General features: G+C 41.8%; 1 protein-coding gene across 1 annotated transcript in view; it reads left to right on the top strand.

The window, feature by feature from the left end:
* Positions 1-13,818, top strand: part of CIR1 (corepressor interacting with RBPJ, CIR1) — a 28,472-nt gene extending 14,654 nt beyond the window's left edge. Inside the window, exons 8-10 of the mRNA XM_063429748.1 lie at positions 6,723-6,829; positions 12,308-12,402; positions 12,982-13,818. Coding sequence (XP_063285818.1) covers positions 6,723-6,829; positions 12,308-12,402; positions 12,982-13,615 — 836 coding nt within the window. The 3' untranslated portion in view covers positions 13,616-13,818. The remainder of the gene's footprint in view (positions 1-6,722; positions 6,830-12,307; positions 12,403-12,981) is intronic.
* The last annotated feature ends 10,694 nt before the right edge of the window (positions 13,819-24,512 follow it).

Genomic DNA, 24,512 nt, shown 5'->3' with positions numbered 1-24,512 from the left:
AGGATCAAAGGGAATGCACACAAACGCAGACACCACAACGCGACTAGGCACCCCAGATCAAAAGTGAGACAAGGGGAAAAACGTATAGCAGATACCTCCATCTCTTAGGGTTTAATGCTCAGACATCTGTTCCGAATGTAATTGGCAGCACTACACTGTGAAGCTCACCACTGCGACACACGCACCAATTCACCTACACGACAAACCGGCTCACGTCCACTGCCCCCCCCCCCCTCAAAGAGACATGTACCCAATACTCACACTCGCACCTACATCCCGCAACCCACACAATGGAATACGACCAAGAGAAGACCGGAGACATGGAACTCACAAAACTGTCTACACACAGACGGCACTGTGCATAACATGCCCCACGACCCACACACATAGGGGTAGCTTACCCGGACGGGTAAAAGGGCCTACACGAGCCACACCCCCACACTATCAGTCAAACACTGGTCATTGTCTCGGACGACTGGACAGACGGATATACCCTATACCCGACACTATTCAAGGCCGACGGAGGCCCCCCCCCGTTGACCAGGGACTCGGGCGGGATACCCGAACCCCCCACAGGGTAAGGACTAGAAGCACTCCCACTTAGGCAGAGTGCCCCTGTCCAGGAGTGGTCCCGGGCGCCAGATCCTCTAAGCCTGTGGACCCCACTACCAGGACATTAGTCCACTAACCCGATCTAATACTAGGTCCCATCAGGACCAACTCCGACACACCACCACCACCCCCCCCTTTTTTTTTTCTCTCTTTCTTCTTCTCTCTCCTCTTCTCCCCCTTGCCTGCCCCTTCTCGCCCTGATCCCCCCCCCCCCCCCCACCCACCGCCGCAGGTGCCCCAGATGGCCGCCCAGGGGGACTGCCCGCTACATCAAAGAAAATCTGAACGTCATTTCATACAATGTCCGGGGCCTCAATATACGGGAAAAACGCTCCCGACTCCTACGAGATCTGAAACGACACCACGCATTCGTAGCGTTCATCCAAGAGACGCACTTTCAGGAGAACCGTACACCATCCCTAAGAGACCGCAACAACCCACTGCGCCGCACACTGGGCGTAGGTATCCTGTTCTCCAGGGGGATCCCATTCGTCGAATCAGACACACTTCGCTGCCCTCATGGCAGATACATCTTTGTGAAGGGGACCATGCACGACCAGACATACACCTTCGCGAATATCTATGCACCAAATGCTAACCAATACAGATTCCTCCGGGCGACACTAACCACCTTGATGGGCTTCACGGAAGGCACAATGATTATAGGCGGAGATTTCAACTTACCGCTCCATCACCAAGACACTTCAACAAACCCCGCTCAACAGACACGCGCGGACGGTACAGCTCCTACACCACCACCAACTCACGGATTGCTGGAGAGCGCTGAACCCCACCGCAAGGGACTACACATTCTATTCCACGACTCACGCCACTTACACCAGGCTAGATTACTTCATCCTGCCATACCACCATCTACCCCTCCTCATGGAATCAGAAATTCTGCCCATGACATGGTCAGACCACAATCCCATTCGTATAAGACTCAAGTCACCCCTGTTTCGACCCCGCCAGGTATCTTGGTGCCTCAATGAATCGATCCTTGCAGACCCAACCCTGGTCACAACAACAAAACAAACTATCCAGGACTACTTTATCACCAACGAAAGACACGACACCCCTGATGTGCTGGGAAGCACACAAAGCAGTGCTCCGTGGACATTTTATTGCACACTGCTCAACGCGGAAAAAGGCATACAACCAACAAGTACAAGACCTCAACAAGGAAATAGCGGAACTGGAATACCGTCACACACGGACGATGGACCCTTCCACGTACCGCAACCTACTTCTCAAGCGCACCCAGCTCACCGAACACCTGAACCAAGCAATCCAACAATTCCAACATCTGGTATACGAACACGGAAACAAATGCAGCAGACTCCTAGCAAACCTACTGAAACAGCGCAGGAATCATCTATATATTCCCAAGATTAAAAACACTGACCAGCAAATGTGCCATCTCCCGGACCAGATCGCAGCGGCGTTCACCCAATACTAAGATGACCTGTACAATTTACAAGGTGACGCACAGGCCAACGGGGCACCCCGCAGGACCGAGGCCATCCGTGCATATCTCGATGCAGCCGGACTGAAACGATTAACCACCCCAAACCGGGACGAATTGGAGGCCCCCATAACAGTAGAAGAACTGGCATACGCAATCAGAAAAGCAAAGACGGGGGAAAGCACCGGGGCCAGACGGACTACCGCTACAATACTATAAAACCTTCCTACCAGACCTCCTGCCGAAACTACACTCCGCTCTGAACTCACGGCAGCAAACATTACCCTCCTCCCGAAAGAGGGTAAAGACCCGACATCCTGCGCAAGCTACCGCCCGATATCGGTCCTGGATGTGGACGTCAAACTCTTGGCAAGCGTGCTAGCCAACCGTTTGGCACCACTACTCCCAGACCTGGTCCACCCAGATCAGACTGGGTTCATCCCTGGAAGAGAGGTCCGAGACAACACCATACGGGCACTGAACCTGATCTCCGTAGCGGCGCAATTCAACCAACAGACCCTGATCCTCTCCACGGACGCCGAAAAGGCTTTTGGACAGGGTGGACTGGGAATTCCTCTTCGAAACCCTCCGGGGCCTGGGCATCGGCCCCAAATACATACAATGGGTAGAGGCGCTCTACAGTGCACTGACGGCTAGACTCCGCATCAATGGGGCCCTCACAGACCCATTCCACATCCGCAACGGAACACGCCAAGGGACGGAACACGCCTGCTCTTTGCACTAACCCTGGAGCCATTCCTTAACAACATCAGAGGCCACGACGCTACACACGATCATGACTGAATTCGAAACATACGGCAACGTCTCCAACTTACGCATCAACTACAGCAAATCGGAAATCTTAAACCTTAATGTTAGACACACCCAAACGCAGACGCTCAGACACCGCTTTCCCTTCCACTGGTGCGCCACCAAGATGAGATACCTAGGGGTATGGCTCACACCGAACCCAGCGGATCTTTACCACCACAACTACCTACCACTTCTCAAAACTGCGCAGGCCGAACTTCAGGCCTGGAACACCTACTACATATCGTGGCTAGGCCGCGTCAAGATGACCCTACTCCCTAAATTCCTCTTCGCCTTCCAGACGATACCAGTCGCAGTGCCAAAGAGCTTTTTCACATCCATCCAAGCGGCAGTCCGTCACTTCATCTGGAAGGGCAAGTCCCCCCGAATAGCCCACTCCCAGTTGACACTCCCTAAACTCAAAGGAGGACTGGCTCTTCCCGACTTCAGGAAGTATTACATTGCGACCCACCTCACCCGAATCATCGGCTGGTCGACAGCACCAAGAGACAAGCTATGGGTTCAACTTGAAGCGGATAGCTCCGGTTGCGACCTTCGAGCCTTACCGTGGATCACCCCAGAAGTGAGCCGACGCACCCCGCACGCGAACCCATTTGTGAAAGCCACCCTCCGCATCTGGCACCAAAACGGCCCCAAATACTACCGCACTACAAACCCGAGCCCTCTACTTCCACTCAGGAGAAACCCGGATTTCCCGGCGGGAGACATGGGACCCACCCTGAGATTGAGGACCGACACCACAATACCCCGAATGATAGACGTACTCACAATTGCAGACCTGTTTCCGGACCAAAGGCACACCTTCCTCCACACCATAGCAAGGGAACAACTACAGAGATATGCACGCTCGATCCCGCAATGACCGAGCCTTAGGCGGGATTGTACAGAGTTTGAGTCCCTGTGCCTGTCGGAGGCACACCTCCCCCCCCCCCCCGAGAGTGATCTCCCAGATCTACACCACACTGACGACTGGACGATACCTTCTGGCACCACCATGCGTTGGGCGCTGGGAAGACGACTTAGACGTAACACTCACGGACGCAGACTGGGATAAGATCATTACACTCACCCAGAAGACCCCAGGGTCGGCGAGGCTCCAAGAAAATTCGTATAAAGTATTTACGAGATGGTACATCACCCCAGCAAACCTACATGCTAGAGACAGCACGAAACCAAACACTTGCTGGCGATGCGGAAAGGAGCCAGGATCATTCCTCCACTTATGGTGGGACTGCTCCCTCATCCGCCCGTTCTGGGAAGCGGTGGGCCGAGTGCTTAATGAAACCACAGACGAAAACATCCCAGTGGCGCCGGCACCTTTTCTACTACACCATACAACAACACCCACACTGGCATACAAACGATCAGTGATACCGAGGCTCCTCAATGCAGCGAAAGCAACAGTCCCAATCTTCTGGAGGCAACCATGCACCCCCTCACTCAAGCTCTGGGTGGAGGAGGTGGAAGACACCCGGAGATTTGAGGACCTGAAGGCAACAACTGCAAACGCCAAAGAGAAACATCTTAAGAGATGGTTCTACTGGCTAAGACACATCCCCGGAACAGGGATGGGAGACAAAGAGTGACCGGATGCTTAAGATTACCCACCTGCAGCCAAGCCGCCTCTCCACTCTTCCTCCCCCCCCCCTCCTTTTTTTTCTTTTCCTCTTCTTCTTCTACCCCTCTTCCTCACCCTCTCTTCCGCCCCACACAAGTACCAGACTCACACCTTACATGACCACAACCCCTAGAGGGAGACACACATGCACGCAGACATACGAACATAAACCATACCCCAACTAACGACATAACCTACAATTTCGACCAAAGCACAACTCCATACACTACCTACTAGCACACCAAGACTCAGAACAGATGCCACAGACTGAGCCAAAAAAATGCTCATACTATCCCAAGCAATGGTGAACAAGTGACACCGCCAACACCAGAACAAATATCAGCATTAACCACCTAGACACAAGAAACAATATACTAATGCAATGGCCGCACCCGTTGACTAACCGGGTACAATTTCATGACAGATGTACAATATGCAGTGCCTCTGCGCAGGCACCAAAAGGACTAAAAGTGATGTATATGCTGTGACTACGTAGGTGAAAAGAAAACACAAACACAACAAACTAGCCAACACAAGACTACTACAAGTACCAACTAGCACAAAGCTACTCCGCAAGCTAGCTACCACAAAGCACCTACACAAACCAGCTAACGTGAGGCGACCATACAAACCAGATAACAAAAAAATATCTACACAAACCAGTTAACACAAGGCAACTACACAAACCAACTAACACAAAACAACTACGCAAACCAATTACAACAGGACAACCACACAGACCCATATCACACCAGGTTATACCCGCCCAGTCAATGTATCTTGAAGTACGCACTTGCTTAACCCCTTAAGGACACATGACGTGTGTGACACGTCATGATTCCCTTTTATTCCAGAAGTTTGGTCCTTAAGGGGTTAATTAAACTAACTACACATGTTCAATTTACCTGTTTCAATGTTAACGCCTCTGCGTAGGCGACCATATGCTTTTACAATACCATGTTTGAATGCCACAAATACAATGTGATGACAATAAAAAACGATTTAAAACAAAGATTATCGCTCACTACAAAGTGTTTGAGCAATGGTGTCCTTTCAGTTTCAATAAATTCAGCCATTCTTCTTTCCTTTCTTTCATCAGACAGAAGAACATCTAAATGTTTTTGGTGATCAAGTACATCTCTATAAATTCTACAGACTGTAGAGCAAGAAAATATCAGGATGTCCGCTGTTTCTGAAATGGTGTCACTGCCTTTTGCACTTATAATCTATTGAGATCTCAGAATATGTCTCCCCATATTTAATTTTTTTTTTTTTTTTGCCTTACTGGTAAACTACATTGTTATTCTGTATGTGCATGTAAACAAAAGACCGTTATTCACTGTTCAGTCTTATTGGCTTTCAGTCCTTTTCTTACAAAATATGCACATTCTCATTTATATTTCTACATTTTGACCTGACAATATCCATGCTCTTTCTACATTACTCGCTTGGTTAAAGACTGAAACACGAAAATGTCCACTTGAGATGTCAAGCATCTCCACTGTGTACTGATTGTTCACATTTTCTGTATCCCGATAGTGAACACAGTCTGATAGAAGTCCATTTAGATCTCTGTGGAATTATTTTATAAGTAGAATGTGCTTCTTGTGTCTTGATGGCTGTCCCTGCAGGTATAACAAGTGTGAAATGAGCTTTTGAAGCCGTTTAGGTAAAAAACACAAATTTACATCTTTGCAAAAGCTAAGCAAGCCATAGGTGCCAGTCTCTAAGTGGAGAAATAATCATTTCAAGTAGATAGATTCTGATATTTCCGTTATATTGTTCTGTGAACATGAACATTTATGACTTGTACCTTATCACATTTTTCTTCTATAGATTGTCTTCTAGCTGGTGGCCCTAAGAGGTCCTTGATAATATCCATATTTTTCTCTTCTTTTGCTATAATGAGAAACACTGAGCCCAATATTCCACTACATTGTTTGTATTATTACAAAGTTAGATAATGGGAGAATCCCCTTCGAACTTAAACACAAATGCAATTATTTTGTATTCCGAATCTCCTAGCTGCTGTTTTAGAAAATCATTTCTGATGCTTTTCACAGCAGAAGATTATTGAGTTGATTTAGCTGCGATTTTACCTAACAAAGCTTCAAACGCATTCCAACAGCGGAGCGAGAGAAAAAAAAAGGTAGTATGATATCAATGATACATTGAAACTGAATTTCTCCTTCACAGGACCATCAATGCACCCTTCCGAGTTAATGGCGGAGATGAGAAACAGTGGCTTTGCACTGAAAAAAAACGTGCTCGGGAGAAACTTGACCGTAAACGATCCATCACAGGTAATGATTTTATTTATTTATTCATTTTATCTGTAAACTGAAAATATCTATAAATCTGCATGTGATTGCTGGAAAATTGCTACTTAGCATTTGACAATATGCATATCCATAGGATAGTGTAGACCAAGGGCAACATTTAAATTGCTTGTGAAGTAAAGCCTTCAATATCACTAACATATCAAATAAGAAATTATTTGCTTTTTTTTTTCTTTTGTTCCATTTTGTAACGGGGCTTTTGCATAAATTGAACAGCTTCCACAGGCTACAAAGAGCACGCCAGGGTAATAGCCATCATCTCTCCTCGCATTGTTCTTTCTGTGTTACCTGCTGTCTGATCCCAGAGAGGCTTTGAAAAGGGAGAATAGAAAAGAATGTTTGTAGATGGACACAGCCCAGGATGGTTATACTCCATAGTGACTTGATAGCACAGCATAAAAACTGGGTGCATTAGGCTCGTATCATCCTGGCACGCCGAGATTGCTGTAATTGAATATTCATAATAATTGGCAGACATCTCCACAGCAACAACACACCTAAGAGTAATGCAGCAGTTTCCTGATGGCCACTCGATAAAGCTTTTTCGCCGAGCAATCTGTTCACAATCACTTTTAGTGATGGATTTGTCAAGAGCTTTTGAATCCAGACAAAGCACTGTATGGGAACAAACTGAAACACATTAGAACCGTTTGTAAAGGACAGGGATATTAAACTTGGTACGATTTATTACTTTTTATATTCATGTTTTTCTGCATTGTCTCTGAATTGCATGTGCTCTCTTGCAAGATATTACATTGTTTGATTGTACTGTGCAGACATGTCTTTTAGGTCTGATGTAAATGCACACGCTAAATCAAGACGGTATGATCAGTCGCTCTAGTGGTGCTTACAAACAAAGCTGTTTTCTCTGTTTGTTTTTACTTTTATTACCTTGGAAAAATATCAAAATTGCGGTGACACTCATTAATGCTGACAATCATTGTCGGTCTTTTGTTTGTTTTTTTTGTTTTGGTGTGGGATTTCTGTTTGTGTTTTTGTGTTTTGTTTGTTTTTTGTATTGGAGACTTACGGTACTTTCTGACTATTGCTCTCACAACTCTGTGGAAGAGTTCCACTATTTTTGTTCCATTGTAGTAAAAAAGCAATTCTTTGACATTTATTCAAAGCCCACAGCTGACTGGACAAGGTGTCATATAATTATGTGGTCACAGAGGTGACCTGTTGGAATTGGGTATATCAAATATGGAACTTGTCTAAAAGCTACATAAAGAAATCCTAATGAATGGATTTTAGGAGCCATGTAGTTCTTGATCTTCTCACTCAAATAGTTTTAAACGTATGCTTGTCGGAGTTTAAAGGAGCATTAAGTAGGGAGCACTGCTATTCACATATAGGTACTAATAATTGCTTGAGGTTGTTATTTTACATTTGTTTTTTTGATAAGACCAGATGCTGTTACCATACAGTATACAGGTTTAATTTTTTGCAGAAAGTGCCACGTAACTCCATAGTAGAGAGGTTATAAGGTTCTGTGCTTTGTCAGTGAACGATGTAATCTGTGAATTGGGATTGTGGACTGCTTTAGTGAGATTAAGTGAGTGTAATTTTAATCATGGATTTGTAGGATGCTTAAACCATGATGTGGTGTTTTCCTTAAAGGGACATTGTAGGCCCCTAGACCACTTCATCTCATGTGGTCTGGGTGCGATGTCCCTGTTCCCTTAGCCCTTGTCCATGTTCCCTTAGAGAAACTGCAATATGTATTGCAATGTGTACTCCTCCCGTAAGAAAGCATTGGGAGGCTATCGCGCATGTGCAGCAAAACACTGCACTGGGCCAATCAGCATCTCTATGGGGAAAGTTCAGCGTCGCCATGCAGAGCGTGGAGATGTTGAACATCAGTGCTGCATGTTGTGCAGCACTGACCCAGGGAGCACATATAGTGTTTACGTTAAAATGCCTGCAGGGACAGAATATATACACATTAAACTGTAGTTGTTCTGGTGACTGTAGTGTCCCTTTAAAAGTCTTCCTCTAGTGGCTTTCCATTAGACAGCCACTAGAGCCTCTTCCTGCTGTTTCATGGACCCGTGAAACAACAATGAACTTCCTCATGGTTTGCATGACAATGTCCAGCATATTGAAAAACCTCCACAGTAAAGAATTGAGTAAATTCTTTCCTATGGGAAGGCCTAATGCACGCGCTCGCTATGCATGCACATAAGGTTTCCAGATCGCATTAATGTCTTCAAAGGAGGAACCCAATCCAGCACTGAGGGACATCTGCGCTGGAATCAGGTAAGTGATTAATAGGTTATATTAAACACTTTACATGGCCGGGTGGGGGTATGGGGGCAGAGGGACACTATAGTGTTAGGAATACAGTTTTGTCTGAGGGCCCGACAGGGGCAGACCCGGGTGCAGGAGAAAGCCAGAGCTCAAGCGGTGACAGCACCTCCCCGAGATGTGGCTCGCAGTGTCGAGAGAGACCGGATCAGTGGGACTAGCACATGGGCTCGTTTGGTATCCAGGGGCCGGTGGAGTGGCCTGCAATGGACTGCCAGGACGCTATCTTTACACATGATAACAGGGGGAGGGGGAGACAGATGTGAGCCGACCATAAATAAGCTACAAATGTCACTTTGACTAGCATGCTCCTTTAAACACTCCACCTTGGTTCCCCACAATCATAGCAATTTACTTCTATCTGATGTTATTTAGTACGTGCCTGACTTCTGTTTAATGTTAGATTAGCATGTTCTAACCCCGCACACAGCCATACCGACAACTAGCATTATGTCAGCCTAGGTACTCTGAACCACTAACACTCAAGTAGGCTACATGGCTGACAAGCTTACTCTCCTATACTTAATCGATACTGCTTGAACATACCTAGAACATGTTATTTCACCTGACTTTATAATACCTAAAAATGTCGGTATGCTCATTCTGAAAATAACTTGCCTGCTTTATTTCATAGCTGACATGCGGGTTTCACTCTTGATCTGTTAATTTTTAGGTTTAATGTTGATAATCCTCTGACATAGCTAACTACGCTTGTTTATATTACCTACACCAGGCATAGGCAACCGTCGGCACTCCAGATGTTCTGGACTACACCTCCCATGCTGCTTTGCCAGCATTATGGGGTATGTAGTCCACAACATCTGGAGTGCCGAAGGTTGCCTATCCCTGACCTACACCTTAAAAATGTGCTGCTACGTCAATGCCATATCTGTGAATTACTGTGATAGTACTGTGCTTACTTATGCTGTTGCGGCATCGTAAGAGGTTTTATTAAGACTTTAAGGAGTACAGTTTTGTCAAGGCCTTGGTAATATTGCTAAACTATGACATTGCACTAGGATTCATTTACACGTAGTCGTGAAAGTATGGATTTTCTAAAAGGACTTGAGGTTTCTCATTATTGAGTTACCTCTAGTGTATTCTAGTTTGATGCTAGATTCTCTGAAGGCTAGCTTACGATTACTGGCTAAAAAAAAAAAAGGCAGCTTTTGCGGTCAGTGTTATTGAGTGTATACAACCTGAGAGAAGGCCCATTCATCCACAAGATAATGTTCTAAAATAAAGATAGTTTAAGTTAATATATTCAAGAATCAATTGATCAGTTTATTCTCAATGTCCCAGGTATTTGCAGTATGACTAGGTTAAATCGCTATACTGCTAACTGTATCTATTTTCTACCTCAAACATGTTATTGTACTAAAATAATATAAATTATAGTAATCTAATTCTTTTTTTTTGTCAATCTTTCTTTTATTGAGGCATGTGATTATGGTGGTACAGAATAAAGAGAGGGAGACTTGCAGGGGTTATACAGGTTGTAGACATCATAACAAATTGCAATATCTCCTAAGATTAACAGCCTCGTTTTATATTATATAGACAAGCTTAACTTAGAGGGTACAAAATAAAGTAAAGAGGTCAAGATGATGGACATTACGTATGATATACATGGCTTAATAGCGTAGGTTCTTAGCAGTTAAAGGCGAATAATTGTTATATTAAAACACAAGTCAAAACACGCTGAGAATTTGCGCCAGGCTTACTAACAGGAATATCTCGAGGATCATCATGAGGATAGCTGCCCGAACCCAAGAGTGTTACAGAATAAGAGACAGCAGAGTGGCATGCATAGTGATAACGTTAATGGTAATACAATAAGCACTTATTATAGAGTAGCAGGCTTAGTTAGTCTAGTTAGTATAGTATAAAGATCGGGTAATACATCATGCTGTGTGAGTTACTAAAATTAAAGAGGTTACCAATAGGCTAAACCAGCTTGTCTACATCAGCATCGGGTTAGGGTTAGCTGATAGGGTTAGGTAGAGGTACGTTTGCTAGGCAAGGGGAGACCTGTTGGAAGCAAAGAGAGGAGCAAATACCACCAAAGGTCTGCTACTCGGGTTAGTCCTTGAGCTGTCAAGTAACAGGGAGCCAAAATTGGGCCCAAAGTCCCGCGTGCATCTGGCGCCTCGAACTCGCTGACCAGGATCTCTGCTGTGGCTACGCTGCTTCCGAGGGCCGCTTGTCTTCGGCCTGAGGCCTTGATAGGCACTCGTGCCCTTGTGCCATTGGACCCATCTTCAGGACCATGGGCCCAGGGTTCCGCCGGGCCCCTAGCTTCTCCCTGGGTGTATGGCAGGCTGTGGGGGAGGGGGGTTCCTCCTGGTGAGCGCCCAGCTCAGATGAAGAGTGTGCGGGCCTCTCGGCAATGATATATACGTGTGCGGTGGTTGTTGAGCTCCATGCGCCAGGGGCATCTCCGGGTGTCTGGGCCTGTACTTGGTAGTGCCCTGTGTGCCAGAGTGGGTGATGGCTGCAGGTCGTCCTGCGTCCGAGAGTGCAGGTCTTGCACACGTGGTCTCCGCCATCTTGTGTGCGGGTCTCGGGCTGCATGTCGATGCTTGTATAGCGAGCTGGTAAGCGTGGCTTGGCTTGGTTTGGACCGGGATCACCCCCCGGTCCATAGGGGGGGGGAACAGGACCGGGTCTGCAGGCCTTCCGTGCATGTCGGGCTCCGTCAGGCAGGATAGCGTTGCGGCGGCCGTCCGCTTCACTCACCGCCAGCATTGGGTCGCAGTTTTTGCCGGTAAATCTTTCCGAGAATCACGATTAGTAGGCTATTTGTGCCTCTATTAGCAGGAGCCGAGCTGTCCTGCGACCGCTCAGCACGGCGGCCCGGCCCCGCCCCCTAATTCTTTTTTTAACAAGCTATGTAAATGTATTAAAATTATGGTGAATTATTATTTTTTTCCTACATCGCCATGCCTTCAAGGTTTCTTATTTTAAAATCCTGTCCGGTTTCTAGAAGTGAACTGTAAATACAAATTTTATTCCAAAATGATCACCGTTCACCATGGGAGTGTTTGCACTGTATTCTTTATCTGTGTTTCTAATGTCTGAACATCCAATCTCCTTTCTACAATTCCTGGTTTATTTGTTTTTCTATTCTCCCAGGGTTTTGTTGTAAGTGAAGCTGAAGAAGAAGATGATGATCCAGAAGTAGAGTTTTTAAAATCTCTGACCACAAAACAGAAACAAAAGCTCTTAAGGTACAATTGTGTTTTGTGTTTTTGTTTGTCTTTGGGGAGCAACCCTACAGTTGAATGTTTAATGAGAATCCTTGTCCAATTGTGACTGTCCAGACATTTGTCACATTTGGAACCCTTTGATTTCGGACAATCCATTTATTGGAACTAGGGTCAGTCTTGATGTGTTTGTATGTCAAAATGGGTCCACCATTATCAAGACAGTCGTATACTGTTATAGTGTTCGGTTTGTAAATCTATATTTTTCTATACTTAATAGAATGCACCAGTAAAAGCTAATTATGTGGCCTTTCCTGAGTAGTTCCATAATCCACATTAAATTAAATTACCCACTTGTCCATATGTACAATTTATTATAAAATGCTGTTGAAATAACCACCTACAAAACCTGTGGAACTTGCATATGTTCTACTTCTCACTATTTTGGACAATGTTAAGCTGCTTGCATTCCTGTAATTTAGAATGCACCGAGAAAAACGCATAGTATGTATCCTTTACCCCCTTCATTTATATAGCTGCATGGTGTTTATATAAACATTGTGAATACAGATTACTTCATTAAATATTTTATTTTAATAACAGAAAATTAGATCGTCTTGAGAAGAAAAAGAAAAAAGACAAGAAAAAGAAAAAGATGCAGAAGAAAAAAAACAAGAATAAACACAAGAAGCACAAGAGCAGCAGCCACAGTTCCAGTAGCAGCAGCTCGTCCAGTAACTCTTCCAGTAGTGACAGTGAGTCTGAGAGCGAGGAAGAGAAAAGACACCGAAAAAAGAAGACAGACCGTGAAAAGCTTGCTAAGAAGCATGATGATGGTAGTGGTTCAGAAGAAAGACCCACGTCAAGGAAGAATAATATATCGGAAGATGCTACAAGTAGTAAAAGGAAAGACCATAAAGACAATGCTAGGAGTAGCACCAGCTATGACATAAACGAGAGGTCCGGGAGTCATCAGGAAAGGAGAGACCAACACAGAACTGAAGACTACAGCCGGACGTCCCGCAAAGAAGACCGATCAGAGAAAAGCCATCACAGATCAAGATCTAGCAGAAGCCCAAGTAATGGTGCAAACAAGGATCATCGGCGAAGAATCCGAAGTAGAAGCCGAGATCACTACAGAGAGAAACTGGTGCAGGAGAGTGGAAAATGTAGAGACAAGGAGAAAGGAAGAGAGAGAAAAAGCAGGAGTCCAGATAGAGACCATAAAAGGAGATAACCTTTTTTTTTTTTTATCATTAAAATGCTATGGAACTGTTCTTTATGTATCTGTATAAGATTTATAATTTCATTGCCAACATTTTTAATTCCCCATTCATTTTGTCGGCAGGAATATTTTCATCAGAAAAATTTATTTCACTACCTGTCCTAAGAAATAAAAAAAAATCAAAAAAAAAATCAGCTAAATCATAATAAATGAACTGGTTTGTTCCTTAAAGAAGGACATCTGAGCAGTTAAGTCTAATCCATAACCAGGTTCAGCATGTGCATATATTATTCATTCATTGCATGTACGTCATATGGTGACAATCATAGGCATTGGTCACTGGATGCTTTCAGTGAAAGGAATGGTTTTCTTTATTAATACCCTAATTTTATCCATGGTCAAAGCGGAACAAGCTAGTGCTTAGATCCCTGCCTCTAAAGTGAATAAACCTGATTTAGACATTGTTGCCACCACTGCAGGATCTTGTTTCAGTCTCGTTCTCTTTCAATAGTTACTTCCTTGGAACAGGTACATTTGATTGCAGAATTCAATGTTCCATCTGATTGTTTGTGTTCCAAAAAATCATCACAGCTATGAATTTTATATGTCCCTTTATGGATTTTTATGGTTAGCCGGTTTCATTTCACCCCTGGAATGTGTGTCACATTTTATTTAAAAGTAATCCTGTTAAATGCAACATACCAAATCCAGAGTTCTGTAAAACTGAGACTGACCGATGTTAAACTCAGGGGCCAACGTTCCTTCTTGTAAAATAAACAACTAATTCTGAGTGGAATAGTAACAACAGCAAATATGTGAGGGATCAGTAAAGCAAATCAACATCCACTATTCTATATATACATTTTAAACATGGCAAATCTGACCAACGTTTAAAAAAAGAGCTGCAATCCTACAAAACATGGAAGAAAAATGTAATTGTGCATTCCCATTTAGGATAACTTTGTTTAGTGAATACATTAATGTAGTTCACTCACATGTTGAAGAGTATCTTTGTTCTAATGTGTGAGCTTCCAAATCAGAGTTCATTAAAAAACAAAGGGAGTAATACAAGTATAACTGACTCATAACAAAACATTCTACACCCCATTTTACACTTTCCTTATGTCACTATACCCCACTCCCCCTTTGAGCAGGGCCTTCAGCATGTTCTGTTGTACGTACGACTTGTCACAACAGAAACCAGGTACATTTATAAGGTTTTGTTTGAAGTACTCAAATGTTGGTCTCCCATGTTTTTCCAAGTAAAAATGCTGAAAAAAGCAAACTGTCCAATCAGACATTTTAAACTTCTAAACAGTAATGGATTTATTTCCTTTAGGAACTGTAATGTTTTTTTTTTTGTTTTTTTTTACTCGACTCCTCTCCAGTGTGCCAATGCTAAGAGAGTTCTCATTTTCTCGCTGTCAATTGACCACATAGACCTTTTATATCAAGAATTGATAGGCAAGTGAAGTTGGGGAGTGTTAACTAGGATGATCTATACTTTTGCTAGCAAAGTTAAAATGTACCCATTCATAGTGAAACTAAATTGTTCAAAATCAGGGACAGTATCATAGCACCATAACAAAAGCTTAAAATAGATGTTACATAGTGTCCCTTTAAAGTATAATGTTGCATAAAGAAAATGTTAAGAAACTAAAGGGTGTCAATTAAATAAGAAGCTTATGTACAATTGCAATATAAGCCTGTAGCAGTGATGATCTGTGAGGAATGATGATGAAAATGTAGTATGGAGAAAGAGGCTGGCACCGCAATCAATACCATAATTTACCAGATGATAGTAAGGTAAGTGAGCCAGAGTAACACAGTGGGTTCCCCAGTGGCCATCGGAGCGAGATTAAAACCGGCCCTGGACAGCAGGTGTACGTTGTTATCCACATGGGTCTCATTATACATGTTAGCAGTTGTATTTTTTTTATTTTTTTTTATTACAGACCAAAGAGAATAAACCTACATGTGAGGGAGATACAAAGACATTCCATACAGCATTCTATGCAAATACAACAATAAAATGATGTGCATTAATGTAAATACTGTCAATTTCTGTGCATAAATATTGGTATACATAACAATTAAACATAAACTGTGTTTCTCTCAGTTACTCCCAGAGGCCTAGGCAATAGATTCCAGGAATTTACATATTCCCGCCTACCAATTTTATGCTCCCTCCATACACTCCATTTTCAGTCCTGTGTCCTATATCTAATGTCCTATCTTCACCCTTTCACTCATCCTGAGAACTGCTTGTATATATTGTAATATAATAATGTATCCACTATCTACAAATAAAATATTTCTAACCTGTCTTATCTGCCACTTAAAGGACCACTATAGTGCCCTGAGGGTGCCCCTCCCGCCGGGCTCTGGGATGAGGAAAGGGTTAAAACTTACCTTTATTCCAGCGCCGGGCGGGGAGCTCTCCGCCTCCGATCCTCCCTTTCGGCTGAATGCGCATGTGCGGCAAGAGCTGCGCGCGCTTTCAGCCAGTCGCATAGGAAAGCATTTACAATGCTTTCCTATGGACGCTTGCGTGCTCTCACTGTGATTTTCACAGTGAGAATCACGCAAGCGCCTCTAGCGGCTGCCAGTGAGAGGATTTGGAGGCTGGATTAACCCTATTATAAACATAGCAGTTTCTCTGAAAAGAGCAACGTCAGCGGAGCCGAATGCGCATTGAGCTGAAGTGGTCTGGGTGACTATAGTGTCCCTTTAATTGCCTTCGTCCTTAAGGCGTTAAAATCTAAGAAGATCATGTACAGTTGGGGAGGTCGAGGTACATATCCATATGTTGTGGCCATGCCCCATCGTGGTCCTGTTTTGGGAGCAGATACATGAACTCTTACGTAGCATTTTCACAGATTTATTGTGATAGATCTTTGCTTGTGAGAAAGATAAAGGGCTTTGGCTCAAAGCTGGTTGCAAGACTCAGTTCTTATATTGGATAGAGGTTTAAGAGACTCAAATTAGGAGACTGCTCTCTAATGGATAAGTTAACAACCAAAATCAGAAAGTCTATATCTATATTGCAAAATATCTGGCATCCCTGGGAAGAATATTTGGGTCGATAGCCTGGTATGTTTTGATTGTGGCTCCTACTGTTCTCCCAACTCCGCAACGTATTATCCAATCTCCTTTTTATCCTTTTCTCTCATATCTTTTTTCCTCTTTGCTTACTCTCACTTGGGCCTTTAGCCCAGTTAATTATCTGTGATTAAACATTGATATTGTTAATTATACACATTTTGGAAAGGTTTGCTTTTGTGCCTTTTTGGTGCTCTTAAAGGAACACTATAGTGTTATACAAACACGTATTCCTGACATACAATGCTGAAATGCAGGATTAGGTCTCCAGTCCCCCTCTCTCTGGAGGTCAAAGGCCATTTTACTCTCCTTTTCTCTTATGCCGCACCTGTCTCACCGTGACTGGTTTTAAGGTGGGAGAGATGGGGTGACTGCAGGGTCCTGTAGTGCCAGGAAAACAAATAAGTTTTCCTGGCACTTGAGAGTCCCTTTAATGTTAATATTAAATACGGTGATAACACTCAGTGTATGATAAATTCTATTGGAAGAAAATACAAGTCTATTGACATTGATAACAACAGGCAATGATATATTGCTAATGAACAACTTTTAAAAAAATAATTCAACATAAAATGAGAAGTCAGTTCAGAAGTTCATGTTCCAATGAGTTACATGCAAAAACAACTTCGAGCAACAAACAGTGTTTCTTTAATTGATTATGCCTATTGAAGCTACTTACAATCCCTGTTAAAAGTTCATTCAAATAGCAGTTCGGAGGTGAACATTTCACTCTGCGAGTATTTTCTGACTTTACACCAGAAACCCAATGCAGTAAATTACACTAAAAACTAAATATTTAACACATATTAAAATTCATGTCTGTGATGGGCTAAAGTCAGTGTGTTAGAAGATACTCAGCCTATCACTAAAATCTTGACATTGTTTAACAAATTGAGTGCCATTAAGTTGGGTAATCGTAACAACCCCTTGATGTTGGGCTTAGGTAACATCCCCAGGACGTACTTGAAAACCAGAGTAATCTGAATGTACCTTTCCTGGTTAAATACTTTGTTATTATTATTTATTATTCAAAATATCCCCTTCTACTCCACAAATATACATAGAATCATCTTATTTAATTAATAAACCTGTATCGGCAGCCATAAAATACTTATTCGTTTGTTGCCTTTTTTGCAGAGGCATACAGTAGATAAATTAGTTTAATGTGTAATTTTTTTAATTCTATAAAATTTCTAGAATTTCTAAAAAAAAAATACAGATAATTTTTTTTTTAAAACCCTTTCTTTCAGAGACATTCAAATATCGCATGACAACTTTATCTGTTTATTTTCGATATTCATTTTTTGAAATATTCTTTCCTCTTTAGATTATTGAAAATGTGGAATGTATGTTTACAGCTTAAATACTGCTATACTCTTTTTTTTCTCCTTTCTTTTTTCTTCTAAATATTTTGTATAATGAAAACAGCTTATCAACTCCACATCTAACAAGTCACTTTTTTTTTTCTTTTTTTTTTTTTAAAGCTGTATTGATGAAGTTAATTTTAGGCCCACTATGATGAGTATAGGCAAACATTTTTGGGCATTATGGTGGCCCATAGTGGCGCAACGATTTGTGATAATGTAGGCAGCCGTAATGTGCTCTCTTGTAATATTCACTGGTAGCAATGCAGAACTGAAAATGCTTCAAACCTGTTCATTATGTTGTCATAGAGCCAATTAGTACAAAGCAGAAATAGCTACAGGCTTTAAACCTCAACCTTCCTTTTCTCAGTCTAGAAAACATATATAATTTTACAAATTGCCTTTTACTTTTTATCCTGATCACACGCTTTGTTCAAAGCTGCTGGATGTCACTTCTTTTCTGAAAAAAAAAATAAAATAAAAAAAACAATATAACATATTTTCAGGGCTCATTAACAATGTAACTATTTGATTTCCAACGTTCGCACAAAGAGAAACATAAAGTGAAATGCTTAGAGATCTATTCATTAAAAATTCCAAAACAGGACATCATTAACCATTGTTAACAATACCGTAACAATTTCAACAAATGGACCTCCTTATATGCTAATGTTTATGTCTATTTTCTTAGTCTTAATATGTATAATGGCAGGAGTCATGCTTAGTCCTCAGTCCGGTGTAATTTGTTTTGTACAAATTGCATTCTGCGGTTTAATTACACGCCTTATCTCAAAAACGTAAAAATCACAGAAAATATTGATGTAAAAATATTTCAAGCATTTATGTCATTCGGGAAAAAAAAGCAAAGAACGTTAGCTCTTGTAGTCTACTAGAATCTCAGCTCATATTGTCTCTAAAGCGAGTAAGGAAACAGTATTTATTGACTTACCTCTTCTCTGCCAAGTCCCTTTTCTGATAACAAAACACTATCACTTATATAACTAGCACATAAACAATGCATAAAAGAGAAGTTGCAATTATAGACTGCTGTTAAGTGAAAACTTAAACAATCATCTAAACATACACCTTTTTAATTCTTTCAATTTGATTTGTGCAGTGGCTCACAGGATTATTATCACACAATATACATTGTTATTCCACATCAGGAATATCACGACCAGTGTGTTTTCCCACCTACGTTTCTAGAGCAGAGAGCCTTCAAATCCCCACTTTAAAATTCGTTGCATAGCATATAGAAATTACGTTTTTATTTTTCAAAACATCTATGCAAGTTTTTCAGTTTTTTTATTCTTAGAAAGCCTCATATTATTATATATTTTTTTAAAAAACATCATAGTTAATGCAGGAATGAATATATTTTTTTTCTTTACCAACCATATTGTACCTATTTTTCACATCTCACACTGGCCCACAAAGATGTAGGTTTCTGAAGCTAAAACCAAAATGCTTTATTTTTAATAACTAAAGTGAACAAACTTTAATGTGGTTAGTACACTATAACACCCAGTGATGATTTTATTGTACTATAATAAAATGCCAGTTCAATGGGTTTAAATATTGTTTATTTATCCCAATATCTAACAAATATGCATTTGTGAAATGTGAAGAATAAAATTAGATATAAAAATTCATACCTCTTTATTCTGATATGGGGCTTCTCCTTTTTAGCTCCCTGTTAAACAATGTTAAATGTTCTATACCAGGTTGTCAGCATACCACAAATATACAGAGAAGAGGATAAATTAAAGGGACACTATAGTCACCAGAACAACTACAGCTTATTGTATTGGATCTGGTGAATAGAATCATTCCCTTCTGGCTTTTTGCAGTAAACACTGTCTTTTCAGAATAAATGCAGTGTTTACATTACAGCCTAGTGATAACTCAACTGGCCACTGCTACTACAGATGCTTCATGGGGCAGTGCTGCACAGTGAGCAGCACTGTCATTCAGTGCCTCCACCCTCTGCATTAGGATACTGAACTTTCTTCATAGAGATGCATTGATTTAATGCATCTCTATGAGGAGATGATGATTGGCCAGGGCTGTGTTTGACTTGTGCTGGCTCTGCCCCGTACTGCCTCCTTGACTGTCTTCTTATGAGGAAGCATTGTGATTGGCTCAGACCATCACTTCTGTTGATGTCAGACAATCAGGCAGATCAGGGGCAGAGGCAGCAGCAGCTGCAAACTTGAAGACAAGTAAGATTGTACTATATCTAGGGAGAGCTAGATGGTGGTTTTAACAGTAAAGGGTCAGGAATACATGTTTGTATTCCTGACCCTATAGTGTTCCTTCAAACAATGTTTCTAGTTCACCTTTTCATTTGCAATGTTTGCCCTGACTTTGCCTTGTTTGAATTGGATTATGGCATAATTTGCTAATTCTTTAATACGATATGAAAGAAAATGGAACATCTCAGGAAAAAAGGTAATTTATCCTGGACAGCAAATCACTTCAGCTTGCTAAAGTGCTTTGTGCGTGAAGAGTGTCATCTTTTTCATATTACAAAAAGTATAGATATTAATAGAAATTGACACTTTTATAAATGAAGCTTGTTACACCCCGACCTCCTGGCTGTCAATCAGACAATGGTCCTGTTACTTCCTGGTTGTTTAACTCACTGGATCTTACCCACAAAACTTGCCTTGCAAAGACTTCTCATTGAGCTGCATTGGAAAGTTTCGAGTTAAATCACTTTGTTTTTCGTTATGAAGACCCAGCCACACCTCCCGTTGCTGCAACTGACACAGCCTGCATTAAATCAAAATGGTTTAATTTTCAATCAGATGTAACTTACGTTTAACTTTTTTATCTCCTGCTCTGTAAATTTAACTTTAATCACACACAGGAGGCTCCAGCGGGGTCTAGCAAGCTATTAACAGAACAGGAGATAAGAAAATCTAAATTAAACAGAATTTGCAATAAAGGAAGGATAAACATTAGATGACTCTTTACAGGAAGTGTTTAGGAAGGCTATGCAAGTCATATGCAGGGAGGTGTGACTAGAGCTGCATAAACAAAGTGATTTGATTCCTAAATGGCAGATAATTGAGCAGTGAGACTGCAGGAGCATGATCTATACACCAAAACTGATTCATTAAGCTTAAGTTGTTTTGGTAACTCTAGTATCCTTTTAATAAATTTAAATTATTCTTTATTATTTGTGTTCGTAATCAGCATGCAGTGCATGATGATGCGGAAAATGAAGACCATCGAAAATCAAATGTCTCAGGAAGGAAATAATTCTTGGGGTTGACAATGACTAGAAGCACTGTATGTTTGCAGACAATCTTCTGTTGTTGATAAGTGACAATGTTTTATTTACATTTTAAAAGAAATGGGACAGCGTCTATGCTCCAAATCCACTACATCACGATATGCTGGTTTTGATTCTTAGAGTTTTCTTTTAAAGATAGATTGGAAAGAACAGTTATTCATGGAAAATGTTCACATCACACAAGTAGAATCCTTCTCCTTCAAGGGTCTTGTCTGGATACATTTCTATGTAATCTTTGTAATGATGGTCTTGCAGTGAGCATCGAAAGTCAATGTCAGTGCTTGCAAATGACATGAAGCTAGTCAAGGTAATACAGTGTGAGCAGGATATTACTTTGTTGCAGAAGGATTCAAATACATTATGGGAAGCTATCCCTTATTATGGGATGGATGAGGCATACACATGCAACTTATAGCCTAAATAGTGCTGTGTTAGAGACAACAATACATGAGAAGAACTTGTTAATAGTTATGGAAAACAGACTGGGCAATAATATGCAACATCAAGAAGCAGTTGCTAATGCTCGTTTTATATCAATGATAAGATCCACTATAAATATGTGGTGCAATGTATGACTCTCATGTTAAAGATATTATGAGACTAGAAGAAGTGCAAAGGCAAGCTGCAAAATTAAAAAGGGGAATGGACAATCTCCACTATCCCCCTCCCTCCCTCCATTGCAAACACAGCAAGCTCATTAGGCCCTCCCCATAGAAAAGCATTATTGTAATGCTTTCCTTTGGGGATGTAACTGATGCTGGATGCAGAGTGTGAGGACATCCAGCATTAGTTAGGTGACCAATAGTCGCCTAGCAAGCAGGAAGAGCCTCTAGTGGCTGTCTGATTAACAGCCAAGAGAGACAGTCCTAGTCCTACGAGGTAATTGTTGCAGTTTCTCAAAAGTGCAATGATTTACATTGCAGGACTAAGTAGAAAAGTAGCTGAAGTGGTCTGGGTGCCTAATGTGTCTCTTTAAGTATACACTGATCAACCACAACATTAAAACCACCTGCCTAATATTGTAAAGGCCCCCTTGGCTGCCAAAACAGCTCTGATGCATTGAGGCATGGACTCCACAAGACCTCTGAACATGTCCTGTGGTATCTGGCACCAAGACGTGAGCAACAGATCCTTTAATTCCTACAGTTGCTGGGAGGGGCGTCCATGGATCGGTTTTGTTTTTCCAGCACTTCCCACAGATGCTCAGTCGGACTGATATCTTGTGAATTTGGAGTCGAAGGCAACACTTTGAACTCTTTGTGATGTTCCTCAAACCATTCCTGAACAATTTTTGCAGTGCGGCAAGGTACATTATCCTGCTTAAAAAAACACTGCCATCAGAGAATACTATACCAGTATGTGGTCTGCAACAATCTCTAGGTAGGTGGTACGTGTCAAAGTAGCATCCACATTATCTGGGCAATGTTCTGCTGGGAAACCTTGGGTCCTGGCATTTATGTGGAAGTTACTTTGACATGCAACGCCTACCTAGAGATTATTACAAACCTCATGCAACCCTTCATGGCAGTCATGTTTCATGATGGCAGTGAAACAATAAATATGTAAACCGATATGTTTTTATATGGAATATGTTGGGGTTTTTTTTGTATTTTTAAGCAATTTCTGGCTTATTATTTTTTTGGGGAGGAGGGGGAATGGAATATGCTGTTGATAACAGCTTGTTAACCAATGAGAAATCTAACTGCAACATTGGAGTCAAGAATTAATTTTCCCCATCCGTGGCACAAATTAAATTAGCATCAAACTGGAGTTTACCCTGTCTTTTGGATCAATGTGTTCAAATAGATGCAATGATTTTTTTTTTTAATGGATGCAATGCAGTCTTTTTTCAGCCTATATAACTGCGGAAGTAAATACAATGTTCTTTTATTATTGTATGAATTTAGCTGATTTTGCACTTAACCAGGCAGATGTCATTGATCCATTTTCTTCCTTTAGAATATTATGGTTACAAACAGGGTCTTCCCAGTGGGATATAACATTTTTTGTCGACATACCGTTACATCTTGTAGACATAAAGTATCTATGTGTAATCTCCTGATGTATTTGTATTTTACCATACATGTGTCTGTGTGTACAACATATCTGTTGCCTTCCTATGTATTCTTCATTAATACAAGATATGTTCAAGAACCATTAAGTGTCCCCTCTGTTTGGGGCTATATGGCTAAAACAATAAAATCTGCAACTATTTACTTCTTCATGAGTTTTTAGTCTTGTCAGGAGCAGTCCTACAGTGGGTCCCACAACCAGTGGCATAACAAGAGTTACGGTCGCCCGGAGCAGAACATTGCGTGCCCCTTCTCCCATGTACAACACCCCCCTCCCAGCCCCCATCCACCCTTACCCTCTAGTTGTAATGCAGTTGTTTGTTTGTATGTACTGTTGCTATTTGAAGGCAGTGGTGTACTTGTGTTTAGTGTTTGTGTTTGAATATGCTTGTATGTACAGTTGGTGTACACTGCCTACCGCACATAAACACTGAAACACATATTGACACATACACACACAGATACACACACACTCGTAGATAAATATATATACACTGACTCATACACACAGAGAAACACACTGACAGGCACACACTCGCTGACAGGCACACTTTCAATGGCAGACACGCACTCTCACTGATGTGAAACACTCTGTGACAGACATACACACTGACACACTCTCAATGACAGACACAATCTCACAGATTTGAAACACACTCACTGACAGACACACTCAGACAGACACACACTGAGAGATACACATACACTGACAGACACTAACACATTTGTGCACACACACGCATAAATTAAGTTTAGTTCATGTGTTTATTTTTTTAGACCCATCCAGCCTCCCTACCTTTAGGAGAGCTGGTGCCGGTCCTCTCTATGGGGTCCAGTGGGGATTTTCTCCCTGGTGTCAATGGGAGCTCCTGCTTTCTACCAGTTCCTCACACTACTCCCTTGTGCACTGTTTAGTGATGCCGAGACAGGAGTGACGTCATAATCATGGGTCCCAGCATCACCAGAGGTGTCGCTCAAGGAGGAAGTGTGATGAACTGAAAGATCACCGCTCCTTCGCCACCACTTCTGCATCCTGCCTCCTCCCCCCAGTATATTTTAGCGGAGTAGGC

Source organism: Pelobates fuscus, chromosome 8 (assembly GCF_036172605.1).
Source record: "Pelobates fuscus isolate aPelFus1 chromosome 8, aPelFus1.pri, whole genome shotgun sequence".
Taxonomy (NCBI): domain Eukaryota; kingdom Metazoa; phylum Chordata; class Amphibia; order Anura; family Pelobatidae; genus Pelobates; species Pelobates fuscus.
The sequence above is the reverse complement of the archived record's forward strand: the minus strand, read 5'-3'. Positions and strand labels throughout refer to the sequence as shown.